Raw genomic sequence first — 24,838 nt, forward strand, 5'->3', positions numbered from 1 at the left:
AGGTTATAAATTGTGTTTTGATAGGATAATAACAAAACTTTCATCAATCATGAGCCCTTCTCAGTCTCCATAAGCCTTGAAACCATAACCGTTGGCTAGGTCTCATATATGTCTTTTCTACTATTCAAATATCTCCTCGAATCACTTCTTGGTCTAGGGATAGGTGTTGTTTATTTGTTTTTAGTTGAAAAATTAATTATTTGTTTTTAGGTTAGGTTATGTTTTTATATTTTCTTTTATTGGATTTTAGTTTTGTATTGAGATTTTTATTGAAATCAGGTTGCTAAAGTTCAAAATTGAAAGCTTATAATAGAGTACCAAAGCAATGGTTATTATGACTATATGAAAACACCATCCATGCTTGTATCAATTTACAAATCGGTAAGTGAGCTTCTAAATGTCAAACCTACATAAGAGTACAAGTCAATAAGAGCTTATTTAACTCTTTTTTTGAATCATCTTCTAACTCATTATGCCCAATCTACTAGTAAATTTATATTTTATTTTGACTTTGTTACTCAATCTAAATGACAAAACTTTTATCCTAATCTCTAGGTATAATCCTCCATGTAAGCCTCATTTTTATTAAAAGTATTTGCATATCTTAAACAATTTGAGAATGAAAGGATGGAATAATGTTGGGAAAGATACTCAAAGTTATTGCACTTTTTCCTACAACATGGATTTGAACTTTAGCAAGTCATTTCCTACTTTATAATGTTGTAACTAAAAAAACTTGTCATTGAGTGGGGAAAACTTTGTTGAGATGGAACCAACTATAACCATGATGGTACTTAATAATCTTATAGTAGGAGAAACCCATGAGCTAAGTTATAAAGATATTAATGAAATTTAAAATTCTTTGATATTAACTTTAGTTGGGAGGGAAATCTCCAATTTCTTTTAGTTACATCATCGTTTGCTAATTTTTTTAATGGTTCCATAAGATCAACAAAGCTTAGGGGATTTGCTTAAAAAATATATGAATAGTCAATTAGTTTTGATGAACAACTTAAAAGCAATCCATGCTAAGGTGAGAGCACTTAATTCTAATTTAAGTGAGTACACTAACTTAACAATTCACATTTTGGCTAAATTTGAGTACACTAAGTTTGAAGGCCAAACTCTTTAAACTTCTTATACTTGGATTTCAAGGTTCCAGTGAACCTGAACAAATTGTTCAAGTACTTAACCTACTTGAAGTCTTTTCTTTCACAATAAGTAAATAAGAAAGAATTTAATGCTTCCAATCCTAGAGACAAATTTAATTCACAATATAAATATAAGCTAAGATCGATTTAGAGGTGCACAAAAAAGATTTGCTAGTGAAGAAATCAATGTACTTTGAAGAAGAGTTTTGAGTGAGGAAAAAAATGTTTTTCCAATTGAATGCATTTGTTATATTATCAATAAATGCTTTAAAACTCTTCAATTTATAGGTTTCTGAGCTCAGTCGTTGATGTTAGGGGTGACAATTCATGTTGGTGGGTTGTGTTTGTATTGTGTCAAAGCCTAGATATTCTACTACATAGTTCAACACAAACCCAACATGAAAAATAATCGTGTAAAAAATATAAACCCAAATACTACCTAATTATTAAATAGGTAACACATGGTGTAACCCGTTTAACCTATTTAATAATCATGTCCTATTTAATTCTTAGGTTGAGTTAGAGTTTGCATATGTTTATATGATTAATATCTTAACAAAAAATGTTTATGACTCAATTGATCTATTTATTTAAAAACAAATTTAAAATGAGTTAAATATGTGTTAAATGGTTTAAAAATATAATTAGGTTAATAGTGGAATTATTAAATGGGTTAATTCAGGTCAAATTCATGTTATCCAGATTGACTAAAAAATGACTTATTTATTAAACAAATTATGTAGGTTGACACGAATGTGATCCAAACCCATTTATACTTAACTCAAACCTATGAAAAACGTGTTGGCGAATTGTATAGAGAGAGAAAGAGAGAGTACAAAAACACCCTCAATTGGCCGAGCCTAATGGGCTCAACCGATTCTTGACCCCCTTGATCGATAACATTGTAAAGTGCTTGAAAACCTCAGTTTAAGGTTTGAAACTTCTAGGAATTTGGGTAACCCTTCTTAAAATATTTTAGAAAAGGTTTAAAAATAATTTAGCTCAATGTTTTAATTGAAAACAATAATTTATCAATATCTTTAATAAAGACAACCAATTTAAGCTTAGGTAAAGATGAAAATAAACTTTTAAGTGCATAAGAAATTTTTTAAATTTAAATATATCAATAAATACCATCTTACAATATATCATAGGTCACTTTAAGTTTTCAAGGATCCCAAGTCTTCACTAAATTTATCTTCTTCCATAATTACTTCAATTTTCTTTGAAATTTAATAAATAAACCAAAAAAGCTTAAGTTGATTTGAATAATTGATATCATTAGTTGTTTTATTATCATTAAAACTCGATTAGGAGAACCTTTGGGCTAATAGAAGATTTCGTAAAATGAATAGAATCATGAGAACAATGATTTTTGGAAAGGAGTTGTGTGAATATATATTATTATCTTGATTCACATCAATAACTCAAAACAATTCATAATATCACATATAATGATTAGCTAGTAGACCGATAATTTTTCACTAAGAAAGTTTCAAGTCATAACTCATCATAATGTAATTACTTTGCAAATTATACTTTCTTAATTGTCCATTACATAGATCAAAGTTAATTTTCATTCATGTGAAGGCATATTGGAAAAATGGTTTTACTAAGATAACTCAAAACTATTTATGGGTGAATGAAAAGTGACACCTTTTTGAAAAAAAAGATTTAAAATAACCCTTTGAATAGACATATTTTGTATCTTAATTTCCAATGAACATGTCTTGTTTCTTAAAGATACGATATCTTTAATAGCCACCACTTACAACAACCCATAGTCATATTTTCAATTCATTCAATTTGTCCTTTCCATTCTTTTATCCATTTAGTCACTTATTATTTTAAGTTTTATCCAACAAGTAGCATTCTAGCATTCTAGAGTGAACATCTAATTAAATCTTCATTCAATCGAGGATTGAAAAGAGTACAAACCATCAAGTAATTTACTATTTTTTGTGATTTGGAGCATTACTGTCATAAATAATTGTTGCATTATGGACAATCAACTTTATATTATAAGCATGTGAAGTGAAAATTTTCAAGATATAGAATTAAAAAAATAGAAGTCAATGCATTTATTTGATCGGACGATAAATTATTGATATAAATTTTACTCATATAAATATAGATTAAATGGGTTTACATCGCAACTTAACTTTTCTTATATTTTGAGAAGAATATTATCAAATTTAAAGAATAATATTAGAATTTTTAATTTTATCGAACTTTTCTAAGCCAATAAAATCCATCTATCATGATTGAAAATATCATCAATTTTATAAAGAATTATTTAATATTTTATTATATTTATCAAATAAATAATTTGATTAAATACTTTAACAAATCAATCATTCTTTTAGAAGGAAAAAAAAAAAAAAGTCTAAATCAGCTTCTTGTTATTATTATTATAAATAATGACTTGATATAAGAAGAGGAAATATTTTTAAAAAAATAATAAAAATCACGCACGTGAAAATCTACCAAAATTGGGCAAAGGTTGGGATTTTTGTTGCTTCCAGAACGTGTCACGTGTTGGTGTCCACTAATCTGTCGATATACTTCGTGGAAGCAGACAAATTGACCCTGGCGGCAACGAATTCGGAAGCGAGATTGATATGAGTGGAGACGTGAGTTAAAAAATTGAAATAAATAAATAAAAGGTGGGTGGTGACGTCACGTGGTGTGTGACCTTCACCCTCGGACCCCAAACCTACATTTAAATTCAGTTAATAAACGTTATCCATTACTTTTGAAGCATCACCTCTTCGTTTCGCCACGTGGCCCCTTTGCCCCTCCCTCCAGACAGCACCACCTTCCCTGCTCTCCCTACTACTACGCGCGTGAGGCTTAGACGCTCATTATGACGAAGATATTTTATGGAACGAATGTGAAAATTTTAAGATAGATTCAAAAAATTTAGTGGGTATTGAAATTCACGCGTTGAGTTAGAGGTGGGAAATAACATCCCACGTTGACTTCGGTACCAGATCATTCGGATAGGAAACCAAAACTATGTTTGAGACACCGACACGTGTACTTTCACGAGGTTGTATACTACGAGGCGAATCAGCTTTAACGGACGAGTCTCCCCAATTTGAATGGACAGTTTAGAATCGTGGGCAGAGAAAACAGAAACTCTCTGTGCTCCCAAAGGTGAACTTATCAAACACCACCTCTGTGGAGGAGAGCGAGTAGCATTTTTGACAGTTTTGGGTAGGTTCTAGAGAGAGAAAGAAGAGAGAGAAAGTGCAGGATTGCAACGGTTCGTGACTCTCTTCTAACCACACGTACCTAGGGTTTAGATTTTCTCTACTTTTTTCTCAGAATTTTAGAGAGAGAAAGTGAGGGTTTTTAGTGAGCGAAGCTCTGGTATTTAAGCTCTGGCTTTGTTTTTGTTGTTTTCTATCTGGGCTATTTGAATTTGCAGGTCAAAATGGCTAGTCAAGACGAAGTGGTGTCCATGGAGCTGCCAGCTCCACCTTCTTGGAAGAAAATGGTTAATTTCTCTCTCTAAACTTCCTATGCTTTCTTTCTCCCGCTGTAATGTTCGGTTGTTGAAGCTTCATGTTTCTCTGTTTGAATTCTATGCTTTTGGTTTTGTGATTTGGGGCTTTGTTTCTACGAACTGCTTTCTGGGTTTTGTCTCTCTTTTTGTGAATATGTTTTGCTCTGTGCTAGGATTCGGATTATTGCTCACCCTATGATCCTAGGATTTGAGGCAAAAATTTTTGTGCATATGGATAATTTTAGTTTTATTTTTTGAACTTGCTCTGTTTTGGATGAAGGGTTTCCTTGGGAATTATATTGCAGGGACAATTTTCCCTTGAGCTAATGGGTCCTATACTCTGTTTGTTTGCTGGGAAAATGTAGGAAAAGGGAAGAAATGATAAGAAATCAAAATTTGAGTGTTAAATTTTATCCTTTTGGGATCTGAGCAATCAAAACATCTAATAAACATGCCAACGCCATAGAGGAATATTGGTTTCTTTTCTTTCATTAGCAGCCAACAACCAAAGGTTTTTTTACCCTATAACAGTTTTTCAGAAACTATTTTCCGTCAAAACAAACACAACCTTCTGTGTTATGCATTTTCTGCCTCTGCTACCTTAGATGATACCCCTGTCTCTGTCGGTTATTCACTTAAGTAAAAAAGATTTAGGTTCTTGGCCTTAATATAAAAAATACAGAGTCTGGTCTAATTGAAAAAATAAACTCAATGGAGCAAACCGGCAAGACACTTTTATATTTTATAAATGTTTTACACTTATCCAAATTTTTTTTTTTTTTTTTATAAATGTTTTATATTTATAGTTTTTAAACGGTAGAATTCACATAACCAAGATGCGGGTTCTTTTGTAATTTTAAATTAACATTGATTTTGAAAATTTAATTTATCCATACTAAAATATTTTTAATTTTTGTTTGGGTAGAAATGTTGAATTTTGTATCATCTATAATTTTGATTTTGATCATTTGAATTTATATCACCAATGTTTACCAAAACATTGATTTTGTAAAATTTTATTGATAATAAATTAAAAAATATTTTTAATTATTTTATAGGTTAGTTTTGATTTTAATCTAAAATTTAGGTAAATTTTGAATTTTAATATTATTTGTTGTGAGATAAAAATGAGATAAATATTCAATTTAACGTATCATATGTGGGTTGAAGACTAATTTGGAATGAACAAGATCTGGTTTTCACATTTTTTTTTCTAAAGAGGCTTAGTGGCTCCTAATTGCAAAAAAGTGCCCTTCAAATCTAAGATCTATGATATCTATCTTTGTTATGGTATTACATAGTACAATGAGCTAAATTCCCAGTCACCATAATCATATACATTACAAATCATATACCTTCAACTGTTTTCCATAATTTTTAAGAAAATAAAATTCAAAGAATTTTTGTGAAAAGAATTATTATATTAATTATTTAAAATATACAAAGTTTAAAAATTAATCATAAAATGGAGAGTTGGGTAAAGAAATCCTATATGAAAAGTTACATTCTTGTTGTCAAAGGCCATTGTAGAAGTTAAGTAAATTTAGGGCAAAATTTTCTGTTTCTACTCTGACAAACTTGGATGGGACTGTTGGCTGTGTAAAATTGAACTTCCAGTTAGTGGGCTAAATGTCTGTCAGGTACTACACCTTGGCAAGGTTCCATGAAAACCTGGGAATAGATTTAAAAGAAAAAGGAAATAACTGTAAAAATTGGAAAAGGATGTGCTTCTGTTTTCTAGGTGCTTAGCCTTTATCTGCTACTGATTTTTATCTGCTCTGAAGATGCGTTGAATGGTATGCCACTGATTTCCAGAAAGGATGTACTTCTGTTTTCTGGGTGCTTAGCCTTTTTCTGCTACTGATTTTTATCATCATTACTACTCCTGCTACTTCTACTACTACTTCTACTACCATGATTATTTTTAAATTTAGGTTACTGGGTTTGAAATCAAAATAGGTGATCAATCATGATCCATCTAAGTCCTTCCAGTCAGGTGACATTGACCCAATTAAATTATGTTTTTGGGTTCCGCAAAATGGAAAATGTTCCAAAGTTGCAGTATTCTGGATATTTTGGGGCCTTCATTCAAAGGCTGCATACCTGCAACATTTGCTATAAATCTACTCTTTAAATTATTTTGTTTTAGCAGTATGCGCATATTCCAAATTTCTTATTGGTATGATAGTTCAATTTTGTTTCTAAATTCTGGTTTATAACCTATTCTGGAGTCTAATTTCCCATTTTGGATGGAATAAAGCTGTGTAAATCCCTTCTCCCCCCAAGGCCCAAGCAATTGTAGAAGTAGCATTTTCATGCTTGTATTGTAATGAATTGAAAGGCAGAAGAAGAATTTCATTTGGAAACATTGGATTCTTGCAGACTTCTTTGTAGGAGCACCTGGCAAGGCCAGAAAAATAGGCCATAGTTTGTGAATTATTTGGTGCAGGAGATTGCCTTGGGATTTAAGAGCACGTTAGCAAGGATTTTAGGATAACAAGGAGAGAAATTCATGAATGTTTGGATTGGAGGACATCCTGGAGGAAGAAGCACATGCTTATCATTGGATTATGAGGAATAAGATTGGAATTCAAAGAGTGGTATAAAGGTACATTTTGATCAATAGAATGTAAGTCTGGAATGGGTGCCTGACTATTGGTTATGGGATACCTAGTAATTTGGGAACCACAGGTACATCATCAAGGATTGAAGAACATGGAAGAAATTCAAGAATATCTGAAGTGGAGGATTTGTTAGAAAAAAAAGCATGTTTTTGTCATTTCAGATCATGTGAAATAACGGAGTAGTTTCACAATTATGCATATGGGCACTCTTGATAAAAGAGAATGGAAACCAGGGAGTAGCTATCTGACTACAGGAAACATGATGCTATTGACGACGAATGAGATTATGTGTGCATTTCCCTTTGATTATGAAGAATATATATATATATCTAAAGAATATGAATCTAGAAAGTTTTCTAATTACCTAAAACCATAATCTAGAATATAACTAATTTATAGCAAATAGGTTGTTTACAAAAGGAAACAAATTAGTGATTGAAAGAGAATATGTTAACTTTCTTTATTAGATGCACCCTAATCAATTATACGGTAGTTCTTATTTCACAAATTCTGGGGCATGCTGTCATCTTGATAAAAGAGAATGGAAAACAGGGAGTAACTATCTGACTACTGGAAATATGATGCACTTTAATCAATTATACGGTAGTTCTTATTTCACAAATTCTGGGGCACACTGTCTTTTTGATTTATTGATAAGGAAACGTGCTCTGATAAAAAATAAGGAAACGTGCTCTGATAAAAAGTAAGGAAACATGCTGTCTTGGTATTTTCCATGAGAAACAGAGTTACTTGCATGGAAAAAAATGATCCTAGTGAGGTTAAGAACCTATTCTTTCCTCTCTTATGGGTAAAGTTTCAGTTCATAGTGCATCATATGAGTGTTGAGAAGTAGGGGTAAGAACTTATTCTTTCCTCTCAAAAAGGTAATGTTTGAGTTCATATTGCATCATATGAGTGTTGAAGTCATACCAAACGTTTTGAAGATATGTTTTTGCCCAACTAAGTTAAATCTAGTGAAGTGTGAAATGTACTCTCTTCCCAGCTTTTGTAATGTAAAATGATTTTATTAAGAGTTTTTTTTGTCCTTATAAATTGAATTCCAATCAAAGTTATACCCTCTTCTCCATTTCAGTTCTAATACAGTTGCCTCTGGAAATTGAAAAACTGTCCTTCCGGGTCTTTATCTGGTTTCAATTCACGAGAATTATACTTGAGTTTTGATGGAATCAAATGCTTTTTGATTTAGCTCTCTCCCTCCCCTTCCCCCTCTTTCTCCCTATCTAACTAAGTATCATCTATCTATCTATCTATCTATCTATCTATCTATATATATATAATTGTTACTAAGTGAAAGATTACTAAACTTTTTTTCTTTTGTCTTTGACATATGCACCCACATATAAATTAGAACTTACTGGTATGTAGTTTGCTTGTTTCAACTTATGTTGTAAAGGTCTAAACAGTTCAAAGAGGGTTCTTAGATAAGTAAAATATGTTGGATTTTAGAGAAGAAGAGCTTTAAATAGGCAATTAAACTTGATGGACATGTACGATGGAGCAGTAAGTTGCATGAGAAAAGTTGGTTGAGAGAACTAAATGTCTGATCACTTCAAATGTTAGCATAGGGTCCTTATCATTTTCTGTTGGGTATGCTATGGACTTGTTATATGCAGTTAGAGCCTAGAGGCTGGCTTCATGGCGCATGTCTTTGCTGATATGTAATGATATTGTTATTATGGAAATAGAGTAGGATTTAATTACCACTTACAAGATAGAACTGAATATATTGTTTTTAAATCTAAATGTTTTGGGCTATGTTACGATAATAGTGTAAATGGAGAATTTTTTTTTAGTAGTGGGAGTAGAACTGAGGAAATGGCTAAAATTGCTAGCCAGGAAATCCAAGAAGCTATCATTTCTGATGTGTTGGATTAATCATCCATCAGGAGGGGAAGATTGACAAGGACATGGCTCAGAAAATTAAAGCTAATTGGATGAGGTGGGGATGTGTTTCTTGTGTATGATTTTGGAATACCTACTAAGTTGAAGGGAAAAGTTTACGAAGAAGGTTACTATTACTTATGGCACAGAACGTTGCACATGAGGAAACATGCCCATAAAAGCCATGTAGCTAGACCAGGAATGTTGAGATGGATGAGGGGCAATTCCAGAAAGAGCAATTAGAAATGAATGCATTTGCGATAAGCTCCAGGTTGCATCACTTGATGAGAAGATGAGAGATGGTCATTTAAGATGGTTTGGTTGTGTGGAACAAACTGCACGGGTGGTCAGTTGTTGGGGGAGGGGGGTGATGGCTTGATGTATGTTGAAGGATTTACAAGGACAACAAGGAGCTGAAAGAAATTGTGGGTCAATGTGGTGATAAAGCTTATGATGTTACATGACTCAATGGAGACTATAAACCTTGATGAGCGAAATTCCAGAAAATTCTTTTGTATCTTTCCCCAAGTAGTTGGTCTCTAAGGGAATTGATGGACTGAGATTCATTCCTTCATGTTTTGCTTATGTTAGTTGTGGCAGTCATTTGTTCATGTATTTTTTCCCATCCATTTCTTATGGGTGGCAAAATGCACAGTTCTAGTATTATCATATTTGAACTAATGTTTTCTTTTTCTTTTTCCATTTTTGGTAGACAAAAAACAAAGTGCCTATGGAACCGAGGGGGTGTGACCCCTGCATACAGGGATATACAAGAATAAAAAAAATCAGGAGTATAGAATTTTATCTTCTCCTTCAGAAGATTTATGACCTAGAATGATCTCAAGTGGATGATCTGAGTAATTCATCAACTGCCATTTTTTAATACCTAGGATCAAAGGCCAATCTAGTCTAGGCTAAATATTAGATGTTTATCAGATTGATGAAGCATTGATAGGTTGACTCCATTAGCTGGAAAGTCTTGGTTATTATTATTCACCATATCTATTATATAGACTAGGTAATTTGATAGGTATTTACTTATCTGATTAGCTGGCGTTTCTTAGTTTTCCTATATGATGTATGATATTTGATGGACTAACATGATAACATCATTACAGAACTCCTATATTACTTATATCTGAAACAATGTATTTGATAAAAAAATTAACTGGTTCTGGTCCTGTGGATGAGTATGCTGAGGCTGCAAAGCTCATGCCTTGGACAGTATTTTATTTTATTGTTATTATTTTGTTTGGGATGGTGTGTGTTGGGGGGTGGGCTTTGTTGTTTATTTTTTCAGTCTTAATGAATAGTGGATAGGTGGATGGTCAAAAGAAGATTGTGTTTTGCTCTAAAATGGATTATCGTCAGGACTGCCTTTCCCATATACCATCTAGCTCCTTCTGTTTGGATTCATTTGCAATCTGTTGAATTTCTTTTGAGAGTTGGGGAAGCAGTTCTGGTTTTGCTTGATTTGATAATCAAATGTTGGTTACTTTTGCTGTATTGTTGAAGATTTCCTTTTCTCATATGGTGAATCTAGATTCTAGAATGCTTGAAGTTGAAGACTTGCCATCAAGTTTCTTCTTTTAATATGAAGTTAAATGGTAAGGATTCTAAATCTGGTTCCAATTTTATGCTGGTACTTAATAGTCTTGACTTGTTCTGTTGCTTCTGAGATTCTGAGATTATCTGTTTTTAGTTTTGTGTTTGGGGAAGATTTTCAGTACATGCTTGGAAGATAGAATATTGGGGCTATCACTCCACCTAGATTATCAATGAAGAAATATAGCGAGGAGATGATACATGATTTATATTGATGACATTTGTCTTGGTGGTACTACATGGATGAAATGAACTGGGAATGAATATATTGCCATCATTGTTGAGATGTATGCAAGAGCTAGTGTGAGAACAGTATCACAAGGAGAAATGAATTTTACTGGGTTGATGCCTAGGGGGAAATTATTCAGTTCCTAGTATGCGGTTTTTTTTTTTTTTTCAACTGTTATTTTTTTCAGCTAAGCTGTGATGCTTGGCTGAGCTAGATGGAGCACCTTATGTGAGATTTTTCATAGTGAGGATTTATTATCTAAGGCATAAACAATATCCTTCCTTACACATAAGGGATGACCTAGGTGAATGCCATCCATGTAAGTGGACTGTGTCTCTTCAGTAAACCATGGCTGGATGTTGTGATTGATGGACCGAATCAGTAAGAAATCTCAAAAGACAGCAATAATAATTATCCATGATTTTGAAGCATTGTCAAGAATTAAAGAAGACATGTTAAGATTTTCTAGTATAGGTGAGAGGTAGTTTTTACTGATTGATGAGAATAGCAACACTGAATGAGGCTGAGAAAAAAACCACCACCTAGAATTAGCTTCAGGTTTAAAAACAATTGAGAGTTGACAGATAATTTGATCATATATGAAAAAAAAAAAAACTGCTGCTGCTTTGTGCAAAATTTTTTTTACAATTGCTAGTGTATATCTGGATGATGATGTTTATGATGTGTCATTAGAATAGTTCCTTTTGATTCCATGATTCTAATACCTGAATATAGCGGACGATTTATCTAATATATATTTTTGTCTCCTTTTCTTATGTGTCTTAACTTTTTTTCTTGATTAAATTTAGCATTTATTTGTTTTTTAATAATGCTTCAAACTAAGAAGTATGTCTTTTAGATTCCTTCTGATTAATGTTTGATAGTTGACAAGGACAATTTTAAAGGATTGTAACTGTACTTCATAGATTTTATTTTATGACATGAATCTCTTTGTTCTTCTGCAGTTCATGCCCAAGAAAGGTACACCAAGGAAGAACGAGATTGTATTCATTGCTCCAACAGGGGAAGAGATTAACAGCCGAAAACAATTGGAGCAGTACCTAAAATCGCATCCTGGTAATCCTGCAATATCAGAATTTGACTGGGGCACTGGCGAAACCCCAAGGAGATCAGCAAGGATCAGTGAGAAGGCAAAGGCAACTCCACCAGCAGAAAGTGAGCCCCCTAAGAAACGAGGTCGAAAATCATCAGGTTCAAAGAAGGATGGGAAAGAAACAGAGGCTGCAACGGAAGAACAGGAGGGTAAGAAAGAAATTTCCATGCAAGATGCAGATGTAACTGAGAAGGCAAATGCAGAGTCAGAGGATGTTTCCAAAGAAATTCAAGTTGAGAATGGAGTTAAAACAGTGGCAGAAGCTGACCAAGTGAAGAATTTAGATGTTAATATGGAAGAAGCTGGTCCTGTGGAAGCTATAGATGGAAAAGATGAAAAGATCCAGAGTGACACTGGGGACTCCAAGGTTGCTGCTACAGAAACAGAAGTTGTCAATGCTGAAGAAGCCCAAGGTGAGAAGGAAGTTAAAAAGCAAGAAGTTGCAGAGGCAGTGGCAGTGGATGAACCAGCAAAGGAAGCTGGTGCTAAAGTAACTCAAAAAGAAGGGGACAAGCTGGAAACCTCCGCCACTGTGGAGCTAAATGAAGCAGTAAACAAAGACAAGCCCAACGGATTGGGTATTGCACCTGAGGAAGAAGTCAAAGAGAAACAGGAAGTACCAGACAACGATGGAAAATGCAAGTTTCAGGTGGAGGAGAACGGCAAAAAACTAGAAGGGGATGTGACTGAGAATGGCAAGGTCAACCAGATGCAGCGAGCTGAGACACCACAGCATCCAGCTCCCTCTCCTGTGAGCTGCTGAATGTGTTGTCCTCTTAGGTCCTGTGTAACAACCCAAAGCGTCTTCTTTTTTGTTCCTTTGAACTTTTGGTACCATCTCAGATGACTGTAATTTAATGTTAATCATGCTAGATTTAATTTTTAGTTTGGAAATCAACTTGTAACCCTGGTAGAGTAGGTCTCTAAAGCTGTTGCTGTTAAATTGTGGAGCAACTTATATTTTCTGGTGTAGACAATGTTCTTAACTTTATGATTGATACTGTTTGGATCCGTATCTTCATACGCAAACCCCCTGGAGTTCATGGTGACCAAAGGCCAAAGTGAGCATGATTAATTCCAGGAAAGTCCTCAAGAAATGCTGCTTTTTGGTTGATCAATGGAATTAACTTCGTTCTTAGTTCAAATGATTTAGTTTCTTATTCATATTGGACAGCCCAAAATTTGGAATATGTGAGAAAAGTGGTGAGAGAAAGGTACCTTCTCACTGTCTGGACAGCAAGAAAAGTGGAATTTCAGCATATGGAATTATGTTAATCATTGATTTTCAGCAGATGAGAACGGAGGGGCAGGCAGGCTCTTGTGGGGTTTGCCTCTAATGGTTGCTTTCCTTTATAATCACCTTTTGGATGTCATATTTATCTAGAATCTACAGGCCGGAAACATACAAGCATGAACTCAACTCGAGGTGAAGCTCTGAATGATGCTTTATTTTGATATAATTTTCTCACCGAAAGTGTATTATTCCAAATTTATCAAAAAGGCACCATGTATCTATCATTGAAAGGTACTATTTTCTTCTCAATCAGGGCTGAACTTGATATCTAGTTGATCATATTAATTATATTAGATGTCAAAAAGATAACCCATCAGCTGTGAGAAAAGCAGAATATGAAATCCACGTGAGACCCTAAAAATGTATGAAAAATCTAAAAAGAATTGGATTGGTACATGGTCCAAACACTTTCCTAATCCGTACACAAGAAAGGTATAAATCACAATGTAATCCCCAGAGATGAAAGGAGAATTGTAGAGGGAGAGAGTAGGAGGCAGAAAAACCACAAAAGAATGGAAAGAGAAAAAGGTATACTTTCAAGGAGAGAAAGTGAAAGCAGGAAGTGGAGAATCTATTCTAGCCCCCTCAAAACCTCTCCATTTTGATCTTTGAATTAAGGCTAAGAATCTTGGTCTATGGCATGCCTGCGGAGCAAGCTTTGCATCCTCAGGCTTGGTGTTATCATCTCCGGTCAAGTTACCCCATCTCATCATTTCTACAAATTGCATGCTGCTTCCTGTCCAATTTGCTTCCAACCAAATGGGGTTCTCTTCTCTCTTTTTCCTTCTCTTCCTCCTCCTCCTCTCTCCTATTGGTATGTAACAGTATCTTTTCTCTTTTTCTAAGTTGCATAGTAAGTGGCAGATTGGTCTTACCATACAAATGATTGTTCGTCTCATATGGGTCTCATCTCATATGGGTTTCTCTTCTCTGCCGGAATGTTGATGAGTAGATTGATATTGATGATGAGTTTATTGAAACTTGAAATATTTGCTTTTGGAATGCTCTCTGTATTATTATTATAATCTAATCTGCTGCTATTGCTTTGATCATAAAGTGATTCTGCAAAATAATTGTCTGAGAAATTTATATGAAAGTAGCTTTTTTGCCTTTGTGGGTTTTTTACTTGTCTCAAATGGAAGTATATATATCCATGTTCTCAGTGCCTTTTTCTGCAGAAGTAAAGAAACTGCTTTATACCATCTGATATGTTCTAGGTCTGAATTATCTTCTGTTCCTTGAAATTTAGCAAAATTGGAGTATGAACTTATGATGGGGTTATTTGTATTGCTCTGTATTCAAATTCTCTTTTGGAAGCAGCTGCTAATGGGGCTTTTTCTTTCTTTTTCTGTCCAGCAGATTTATCAGTCCATGCATTCACAGGAACATATGGAATAAACTATGGCAGGATTGCGGATAACATCCCTTCACCTGAAAGTGTAGTGACACTTCTGAAAGCAGCAAAAATCAAGAACGTTAGAATCTATGACGCCAATCATGATGTCCTCACGGCATTCAAAGGCTCTGGTATTGAAATAATTGTTGGACTTGGGAATGAGTTTTTGAAACAAATTAGTGTGGGGGAGGACCATGCCATCGATTGGATAAAAGAAAATGTCCAGCCATTCCTTCCTGGAACTAAAATTCGGGGAATTGCGGTGGGAAATGAAGTCTTGGGGAGCACTGATCCAGAGCTCTGGGAAGTTCTGCTGAATGCAGTAAAAAATGTCTACAGTGCTGTCTCTCGGTTGCATTTGGCCGATGATATTGAGGTCTCAAGTCCACACTCAGAGGCTGTGTTTGCCAATTCTTTCCCTCCATCTGCCTGTATTTTTAAGGAGACTCTTCTTCCATACATGAAACCACTTTTGCAGTTCTTTTCTCAGATTGGTTCTCCTTTCTACATAAATGCATACCCCTTTCTAGCATATATGAGTGACCCTGAACATATTGACCTTAACTATGCCCTTTTCCAATCAAACCCTGGGATCTATGATTCAAAGACCAACCTACACTATGACAACATGTTCGATGCTCAGGTTGATGCAGCTTATGCTGCTTTGGAAAAGGCTGGGTTTGCAAAGATGGAGGTCATAGTTTCTGAAACCGGTTGGGCTTCTAAAGGCGATGCGACTGAAGCAGGAGCCACTGTCAAAAACGCCAGGACTTACAATTATAATCTGCGCAAGCGCCTTATGAAAAAGAAGGGGACACCCTATAGGCCAAAGATCGCGGTGAAGGCATATATCTTTGCTTTGTTTAATGAGAATTTGAAGCCGGGGCCAACCTCTGAGAGGAATTTTGGACTGTTTAAAGCTGATGGGAGCATCTCATATGACATAGGGTTCACTGGGCTTACTTCAGCTGCCTCATCTCTCAAGGTATGGCTTCTTGCTTATCTCTGATATTTTCAGCCTCAAGAACAAATTATTCTGAGACCCTTTCTATCCATGAGCCATTTCAAATATGTTGTACTGCAGGTTACTGGAGCTGGAGGTTGGTTTCAATCCTCATACTTGGTGGTTTTCGCGACATGTGCTGCAGTTGTGCCTCTGGCTTTAACATCATGACAGTAGGGTTTGGTGCTGAAGCAGCTTCAAGACATTCTTGGTTTTATATATATTGATGTATTATCTCTCCATGTACCACCGATTCATTTATCTATTCTTGTATTCACAGTCGCTCTTGTAATACTTGGCTGAAGATCTGCTGACTGTTTTTAATTGATCTCAGCAATGTACTATACCATACAAAACTTTATGATATTATGTATTCTTGCGTGATCCTCTCTATCTACTTTGATGCACCATGCCATCTCTTATTTCTTGGATAATTATTCATTAATGGCCTTTCTGATGTCCAAAAATCCTGTTTGGCCCAAAAGAAAATTGATACCACAGGGTTGAAGTGTGCTTGTGTATTTGAGGAGGACAATACAAGGCCTTTGTAGTGGCTCTCTAAAATAAAGAATTCCTCACTAAGTAAATTATATATATAGAAACACAGGTTTAGAAAATCGTCTTTTAAGAGATAATTTCAATTTAAATATTGAAATTTGAAATTGTCTTTTAAACAAGGATGAAAATATCGGTAATCACGGATATATCGGTACTTCGATTTTACGAATATATCAGATATATCAAAGATATATCGGTGTATATTTTGGAAAAAAAATATTGATAAGCCTAAAATTGATCAAAATTTATAAAAATATAAGAAAAACTTCGTAAAAATGTAATTAAAAGTATAATGATATTTTAAAGTTGTTTTATTAAATAATTTGATATATGTATAATATGATTTATCATATTTGATAATAATATCGTATGCATTGATAAAAATATGAATTTTATAAGTGTACATTTATTATTAAATAACATCTAATATTATGATATTTGATTGTAATGTCTAATTTTAAAATATATATTAATATTAAAATTATGATCCATTTAATTCAATTGTATTAAACAATATAAAATAAATTATGATATATGTATAATTTTTTAATATTTAATTAATATTTAATTAATTATTAATGATATTAAAAACATTATGAAGAAAATTATAAAATTTTATATTTTTGGTAATCAATTAAAAGAAAATTTTGCATTTAATTATAAAATAATTATAATTAATTTGCTCTTTAAAATATTCTTTCAATATCTTCTTTATATAATGAGTTTAACTATATGTATGTTTAGTGTATATTATATATCAAGGGTAAGTTTGCCCGGATGGTAAGTAGGTTGAACCTCAAACCAAAAGGTTTGAGGTTCAAATCCCCTCGGCAACAAAGGAAGGGCCTTTTTTCAGACACTGTAGCACTTTGACCATGTGATATATCGGGAAAAATTGCCCACATATCGCGAGATATAGCCGATTTTGGGGATTTCTCCCAAAATTTCATCAGTATCGATACACAATATATTGCCGACATATCACGATATTTTCCCCTTTGCTTTTAAGAGACAACTTTCAATGGTATCTCACAATTGTTATAAATTTATATATATATAAGAGAGAGAGGTTGTGGGGAATTAGAAAATCGTCTTTTAAGAGATAATTTCAATTTAAATGTTGAAATTTGAAATTGTCTTTTAAGAGACAACTTCCAATGGTATCTCATAATTGCTATAAATTTATAAATATATATATTTTCGGTTTCTATAAATCCCAAATTATTTTCATGGCTATCATTTTTTTACAGATATTTTTCACAAAAAAATTAGTAAAGAAAAAAAAATAGTGGTAAAAGTAAATGGATATATTTTTGGTTTCTATAAATCCTAAATTATTTTTATGGCTATCATTTTTTTACAGATATTTTTCACAAGAAAATTAGTAAAGACAAAAAAATAGTGGCAAAAGTGGTGGTATGATTGACATTTTCCATAATTAATTAATGTAAATTCTAAAATTAATTAAGTTATATGATTAGATAAGGTAAGCATTAAGTGGTTGTTTGGTAAACCAACTTAATAACTTAAAGTGATTTAATAACTTAATTTAAGTCATAAAGTAAATTAAGTATGTTTGGTAAAATAATTTAATGGTATGACTTAAAATAAAAAACAACTTTAAGTAATAAATAAAAATAATTAATTTATTCTTAATTCCACACCTTCATTTTACCTTTTTACCCTAATTACCCCCATGATTTCTCATGCTACTCCACGACCTTTATTATTACTTAATCTCTTTTGTCTTAATTATAATTTATAAGAATAAATATGTTAATTTGATGATTTAGAACAAATTTTATATTAATTTTATGAAACAACCTTAATACTTAAAGTGAGAATTAAGTAATAAATTTTAAGTCAATAACTTAAAATAATTTAACTTAAATTCAACTTAAGTCATTAAGCAATAAGTATTAAGTTTTGTTAAATACCCTCAAAGTTTAAAATTCAGTATAAAGTCTTAAACATTCTTTAGGATTGTATGTTTTGTAGGGACCCCTCTCCACGTGTCACCTTCCCTTAATACTGCCCAGATAGTGGCTGCAGTGTCCGAAGTTTTCTATCGAACCATGAGGGCAGACAACAAGTACAACTGGACTCCCTAAACCAACGAAACCACCCAGTCATCCTTTAAGGCCCATTGACTTGTGTAATCATTCATATCTTACAGGGGAATGACTAATGAGACCTTCCTCAACCCTCAGGTTGATGTCAATTAATTACCTCACACAACCCCACACCTCTAGTAGGTTAAGGGGACGGGTAATTGCATGATCAAGCATCATACCATATCTTTTGACAACACCTGCCAATCGCCTAGAGTTGTAATGATTGCCCTGCCACCTACAAGATTGTCATCATTACAAGAAGGTCAAAGTGCTTAGCCAGCACTACAGTGACTTTCTCCTTAGCACTATAAAAACCATCCTAAAGCATAAACAAGTCACACACACTAAAATTGACCCACTCATTATCTCCCTAAAGGAGCTTGACCTATCTTTGCCTGACTTAAGCTTCGGAGGGGCGTGCTCAGACAACCTGTCCGGACATTCTTTGTGTGGGGAAAAGGCTCACCCAGTCTCCCATCATTGGGCAAGAGCTTGAAAGGCATAATGTAAGGAGGATCTGACTTTAGTTGACCTTGCATCAACATTGGCGCCATCTGTGGGAAAAGTTAAGGATGTCAACACCCTCTCGAAGCTGATCATCAGCCATGGGTAGCGAAGGCTACTTCGACTGACGTGAAAGCATGGAAAAATGACAATAAGAGAATGAATGATAGGTATAGTCCCTGCTCCACGAGATAAGGAGACTTAAATAAGAGAATGACGTGTTGAGTGCCCAAGTATCATCATTAGGCCTCTCTCACAGTCAACAACCTAAAAGCCAGCGAACAAACTCCATATTGAATGACGAGGTTCTCAGGAACACAAAGTTCCCCTTTAGTAGTCAAGAGATTTGGCCTGATGATAAATTTTCACTAGCTCGCCAAGCGCCGCTAGACGAAAGCTCTAGCTCTACATGCATATCAACAAAAAGGAGGCGTGACAGGAGGTCACAACTATTTGACGCGATGTGGGCCCGACTAGGACCTCAGACACCTAGCATGGAGGGAAGACCACGTGTAGCAGTGGCCTAGGAGGTTTGTCTTGGTCTCTCGGGCGCAACAGTTATGCTAGAGTGGCATTTCCGTCCTCTAACACAATAATAAGCAAGAGTTTTAACAGATCAAGCTCTTCCCGACTCTGTTAGCCGATGACTGGATGACGTGCTCTCTACGGCTTTTAGCCCTCACATCATCAACTACGAGCCCTCAAAAGGGTTCATGGTACCAAAATTCACGACATACGACAAAACAAGTGATTCATTTGATCATTTCATGCACTATAGACAGCTCATGACCCTTGACATAGGGAATGATGAGCTGTTATGCAAAGTCTTCCCAGCCAACCTACATGGTCAGGTTCTCTCGTGGTTCCACCGCCTCCCAAAGAACACCGTGAATAGTTTTCGAGATCTAGCGAAAGCCTTGGTGGGACACTACCTATGTTCAGCGTGATACAAACAGAACATAAGTGCCCTGCAAAACATTAAAATGCAGGAAAATGAATCCTTGAGAGAATTCGTGAAACAGTTTGGATAGGTTGTGCTTCAGGTAGAGTTTTGTAGCATGGACGTCATCCTACAAATCTTCAAGAGAAGCATTTGTTTGGGTATGCTGTTTTTCGAGTCTTTCGCTAAAAAACCGTCAGAAACAATGGATGACCTATTCAAACAAGCAAACAAATACTCCATGCTTGAGGATGATGTCCGCACGGCTACACAGCAGGTCCTGGTCACTAGTTGACCTACTAAAAATGACCATGTCGGAAACTCTAAGCCTTCAAACCAACTGAGGCAGGCTAGTAAGGGGTGAGACGACCAGTAGCAACCAAGCCAAGCTGGCCTAACCCCCTTCAACATTTCGTACGACAAACTCCTCCCCATGATCCATGATCTGTTCGATTTCAGATGGTCGGAGCCAATTAAGACAGATCCAGCAAAATGGGATCAAAGTCGAAAATGTCTTACCACAAAAATCATGGTCACACCACAGAATAATGCAAAAGTCTCCACTACTTAGTGGAAAGACTAATAAGGGTTGGACACCTAAAACAATACGTTCGCACAGTCGAGGAACAAAGGGAAACAACCTAGGATTTGGTCGTCCAAATCCCCACAACTTCAGCAACTTCTAGAGTTGTTATCAACTACATTCATGAAGGTCCCGTTGATGAAAAATACAATTCCAAATGGAAAAAACAAAGATTGCTCCACGTAGCCTTCGTAATGGAGTAGGTAAGCTTCATCCAACATAACTTGCCGGATAGGGGGTGTACGTCCAGTAGACGGCACAATCACCTTTACCCTAATAAACGCCAATCAAGTCCTACAGCCACACGAACACGCCTTGATCCTAACACTAGGGATAAGTGGGTTCGACGTAAGAAAAGTTTTGATCGATCCGGGTAGCTCAATTGACTTCTTACATATGTCAGCCTGTAGGTAAATGAGACTCCTACCATCGGCCCTGCAAAACCCGGAGCAAATACTATCCGGGTTCAATGGAGCCACAACGACTTCCCTTGAAGACGTCGTATTATCTATACAAGCTAGTTCAGTCACCTAGAACGTGCAATTCTTGGTAGTAGAGGATTTATCCTCTTTCAATGCCATCATGGGACGTGTCTGGCTTCATGATATGAAGACTATTCCCTTTACATATCATTAGATGGTGAGCTACCTCACCAAAGACGGACGAATCGACATTTTCAGTAGTCAACTGGCTACACGCCAGTGCTATCAAGTGGCATTTGAGTTCGGACTCCTAAACAGTAGTGAACCAGGCTCGTAACTAACAAATATAGAGAAACAATAGCAGTTACAGAACCCGGTGGAAAAAGATCCGCCAATGGTCGACCCATTCCAACCTTTGCATCTCTCATGCAATAGTGATTGTGTTACCTATGCCTGCTCCCTCCTTGCACCGGAAGAATTAAAAGTGCTCGAAAGCGTACTTCAGCAAAACAAAGACGTCTACGCCTAGACTCACTTTGACATGCCTGGAATCCATCCATCTATAGCCTCACATCGACTTAATGTCATACATTTCTCGCTACCCGTTCACCATAAGGTTCGACGCTTCCAGTTGGATAGGCAAAAGATCATCTAGTCCAAGGTGAACAAATTGCTAGCAGACGAGTTTATTAAGGAAATCAAATACCCGGATTGGTTAGCAAACCTAGTGGTTGTTCTGCAAGAAATGTGGAAAATGGCAAGTCTGTGTCGATTACACCAATCTAAACGACGCTTGCCCGAAGGATAGTTTTTCGTTGCCCCGAATAGATCAAATAGCTGACTCCACTGCCGAACATGGAATACTCTCCTTCATAGACGTATTCTCTAGGTACCACCAGATCCCCATGTTCCAACTAGACGAGGAGAAAACAGTCTTTGTGATGCCACATGAACTGTACTTCTATAGAGTCATGTCGTTTGGGCTCAATAATGCTAACGCTACTTACCAAAGACTGATGACAAAGATCTTCAAACCCTTGATCGGTAGGACCATGGAAGTCCATATCAATGATATTGTGGTTAAAAAAAAAACCCAGAGTGAACACACCCAATACTTAGAAGAAACATTTCAACTAATGAGGGTGTATAACATGAAGCTTAACCTAGCTAAATGCGCCTTTGGCATCGGTGCGGGTAAATTCCTAGGGCTTATGGTAACACAAAGAGGAATTGAAGTCAACCTGGATCAAATAAAAGTTATCCTTGAGACACATTCTCCAAGTAGCAAAAAGGAGTTGCAATACCTCATAGGTCGCTTAGCTGCACTGGGGCATTTCATAGCTCGTTTCATGGACAAGCTGAGACATTTTTTCCTCACATTTAAGAGAGCAAGTGTGATCGGTGAGACGGATGAATGCGGACAAGCATTCAACAAAATCAAACGTTATCTCACCTAACCACCCGTCCTGAGTAGCCCTCAATCTAGTGAACAACTTTACATGTATTTGGCCGTGTCTGACTATGCGTTCAATGCTATTCTATTTCATCACGTAAGTGACAAGGAACAAAGACATGTTTACTACGTGAGCAAAGAAATGGTGGACGTAGAAACCCAGTACTCCAAGATGGAGCAAATGACTCTAGCCTTGAAAAACGCTGCCCAAAATCTCTACCCATACTTTCAAGCCCATCAAGTGATTGTACTTACGAATCAACTACTCAGAAGCATTTTGAATAAACTGGACCTGTCTGAGAGAATCCTAAAGTGGGCTATAGAGCAAGTTGAGTATGAGGCGATCTTGGCTAGACTGGACCTTGCCTGTTCCTTAGCAACAATTAAGTTGAAAATATGCAGTGATTTTCAATGAGTCATTAGGTAAATCCAAAAAGAATATGAAGCTAAGGATCAATGCATGACTCACTATATTGCACTAGTACAAGATAACTTAGCAAAACTAGGCGAATGGGTTGTCAAGAATACTCGAATAGAAAACTTAAAGGTTGACGTGTTGGCCGGAATAGTCGCTACTCTCCCTATAAAAGAGGCCATGTTGCTGCCCATCTACCTCTAGGCCACATCATCAATTGTGCCAGCATCAATATGCAGTACCGTTGAAACCAACACCGACTGGATGCATGAAATTGTGGAGTATCTCAGAACAGGGGAACTACCTGGAGATGAAAAACATGCACACAAGATTCGAGTGCAGGTCGCCCGCCCCACTCTAATCGACGATAGTCTTTATATATGGTATTTTAGGGGGTCATACCTTAAATGTTTGAGCGATCCGGAAGCCCGGTATGTCATAGCCGAGCTCCACGAGGGTGTGTGCGGAAATCATGCAGACAAATGTACCTTAGCACATCGTGCTCACACACAGGGGTACTATTGACCCACTATGAGGCAAGATATTGAAAACTATGTCAGAAGATGCGATCAGTGTTAGAAGTACGCTTCCATTCCTCGTATGCCATTTGAAGTCTTCAATCCGGTCATAAGTCCTTGGTCGTTCGTACTATGGAGGATGGATATAGTTGGCCATTTACCTGTCGCAGCCGCACAAAAAAAGTTTCTACTCATAGCCATTGACTACTTCAACAAGTGGGTAGAAGCAGAAGCCTATGCTAGCATCAATGACAAAGATGTCTCCAAGTTTGTCTGGAAAAACATTGTCTATCGGTTTGGGATCTTGCAAGCAATTATAGTAGATAATGGGCCATAATTTGACAACATTGCTTTCAGAACCTTCTATTCAGAGCTAAAAATCAAGAATCCATATTCCACACCCCGTTATCCTTAAAGTAATGGACAAGTAGAGGCAACAAACAAAACCTTACTTACTATGTTGAAGAAAAAGTTAGAAGAAGCCAAAGGAAAGTGGGTAGACGAGTTGCCCGGAGTCTTGTGGGCATACCGGACTACCTCTAGACGACCCACAGGAACCACTCCTTTCGTCTTTGCCTATGAGATGTAAGCAGTCATTCCAACTAAGATAGGCATGCCCACGGCTAAAACAACCGTTCAATGTCAAATGAATGAAAATCAGGAGTTTGAAAGACACTTGGACTAGGCAAATGAAGTGAGAAGGAACGCAGCCATCCAGATGGCATCCTATCAACAAAGAGTTATTGCCCATTACAATAAAAAGTCTCGACCACACGTGTTCCCAACCGGGACCTTAGTCCTCAAAAGAGTCTTTGATAACATGACCAAGATAGAAACCGAAAAACTCTAGGCAAATTGGGAAAAACCCTATGTTGTGACTAAGGCTGGGGACTCGAGGGAATACCATCTGTAAACATTGGATGGAGTGTCTCTGCTCCGCCCTTGGAATGTATCCAACTTGAAGCAATGTTATCAGTAAGGTTGGCTTGTGAAAAGTGAAATGTGTACGGAAATGAGAAATGGAAAAAACAAGTATGTATTGAAAAATATAAGTGTTCATTACAAAGCCATCTCCGGCCAAGAAAAATGAAAAAATATAGATCATGGCTGCCCACCAAAGGGGCCAACTGCAACAATGTCTCCATTTTCTCGGGTAGGGTCGCCGGTTGTTGTGTCCTCATCATCTAAAAGATAGTTGGGGGTATCCTGGGTGATGCCATGTTTCTTCATGCAACATCGGTAGCCGAAGAAAAACATGTAATCCACCTACTTTTGGTACTTGCCCTCCAGTTCCTCGTTTTGAGCAGCAAACCCCGCTCAGAGTTCCTTCATCTCCTTCCTCAACTGCTCGTTTTCCTGTTTGACTTTCTTACACTTAGCCTCCGCTGCTTTCTCATCTCTCTCAACTAGCGTGCTTCAACATTGGTCGTTTCCCTATCATCTTCTATCTTCCTTAGCACATGGACGATAGTGAAGAATTCCTCAGCACATGGCCTTAGCAA

At 36.0% G+C, this 24,838-nt stretch overlaps 2 protein-coding genes across 5 annotated transcripts; both read left to right on the top strand.

Annotated features, from left to right (window-relative positions):
* The first annotated feature begins 4,180 nt into the window (after positions 1 to 4,180).
* Positions 4,181 to 13,151, top strand: LOC100249094 (methyl-CpG-binding domain-containing protein 11). 3 transcript variants are annotated; one of them, XM_010656492.3, is made up of 3 exons: positions 4,181 to 4,419; positions 4,585 to 4,653; positions 11,988 to 13,151. In XM_010656492.3, exons 2-3 carry the CDS (start codon positions 4,591 to 4,593, stop codon positions 12,897 to 12,899), a joined length of 975 nt encoding a protein of 324 aa, XP_010654794.1. In that variant the 5' UTR covers positions 4,181 to 4,419; positions 4,585 to 4,590; the 3' UTR covers positions 12,900 to 13,151. The 3 variants fall into 3 exon arrangements, with proteins under 3 accessions (XP_010654794.1, XP_002267149.1, XP_010654795.1); XM_010656493.3 differs by having other exon boundaries at positions 4,254 to 4,453; XM_002267113.5 differs by having other exon boundaries at positions 4,240 to 4,653.
* A 744-nt stretch (positions 13,152 to 13,895) lies between these two features.
* Positions 13,896 to 16,209, top strand: LOC100252579 (glucan endo-1,3-beta-glucosidase 14). 2 transcript variants are annotated; one of them, XM_010656494.3, is made up of 3 exons: positions 13,896 to 14,244; positions 14,787 to 15,811; positions 15,911 to 16,209. In XM_010656494.3, the coding sequence occupies exons 1-3, from the start codon at positions 14,157 to 14,159 to the stop codon at positions 15,998 to 16,000; spliced, it is 1,203 nt and encodes a 400-aa protein (XP_010654796.1). In that variant the 5' UTR covers positions 13,896 to 14,156; the 3' UTR covers positions 16,001 to 16,209. The 2 variants fall into 2 exon arrangements, with proteins under 2 accessions (XP_010654796.1, XP_002265779.3); XM_002265743.5 differs by having other exon boundaries at positions 13,915 to 14,244; positions 14,790 to 15,811.
* Positions 16,210 to 24,838: the final 8,629 nt, after the last annotated feature.

The sequence above is a fragment of the Vitis vinifera genome, chromosome 9 (assembly GCF_030704535.1).
Source record: "Vitis vinifera cultivar Pinot Noir 40024 chromosome 9, ASM3070453v1".
NCBI lineage: Eukaryota > Viridiplantae > Streptophyta > Magnoliopsida > Vitales > Vitaceae > Vitis > Vitis vinifera.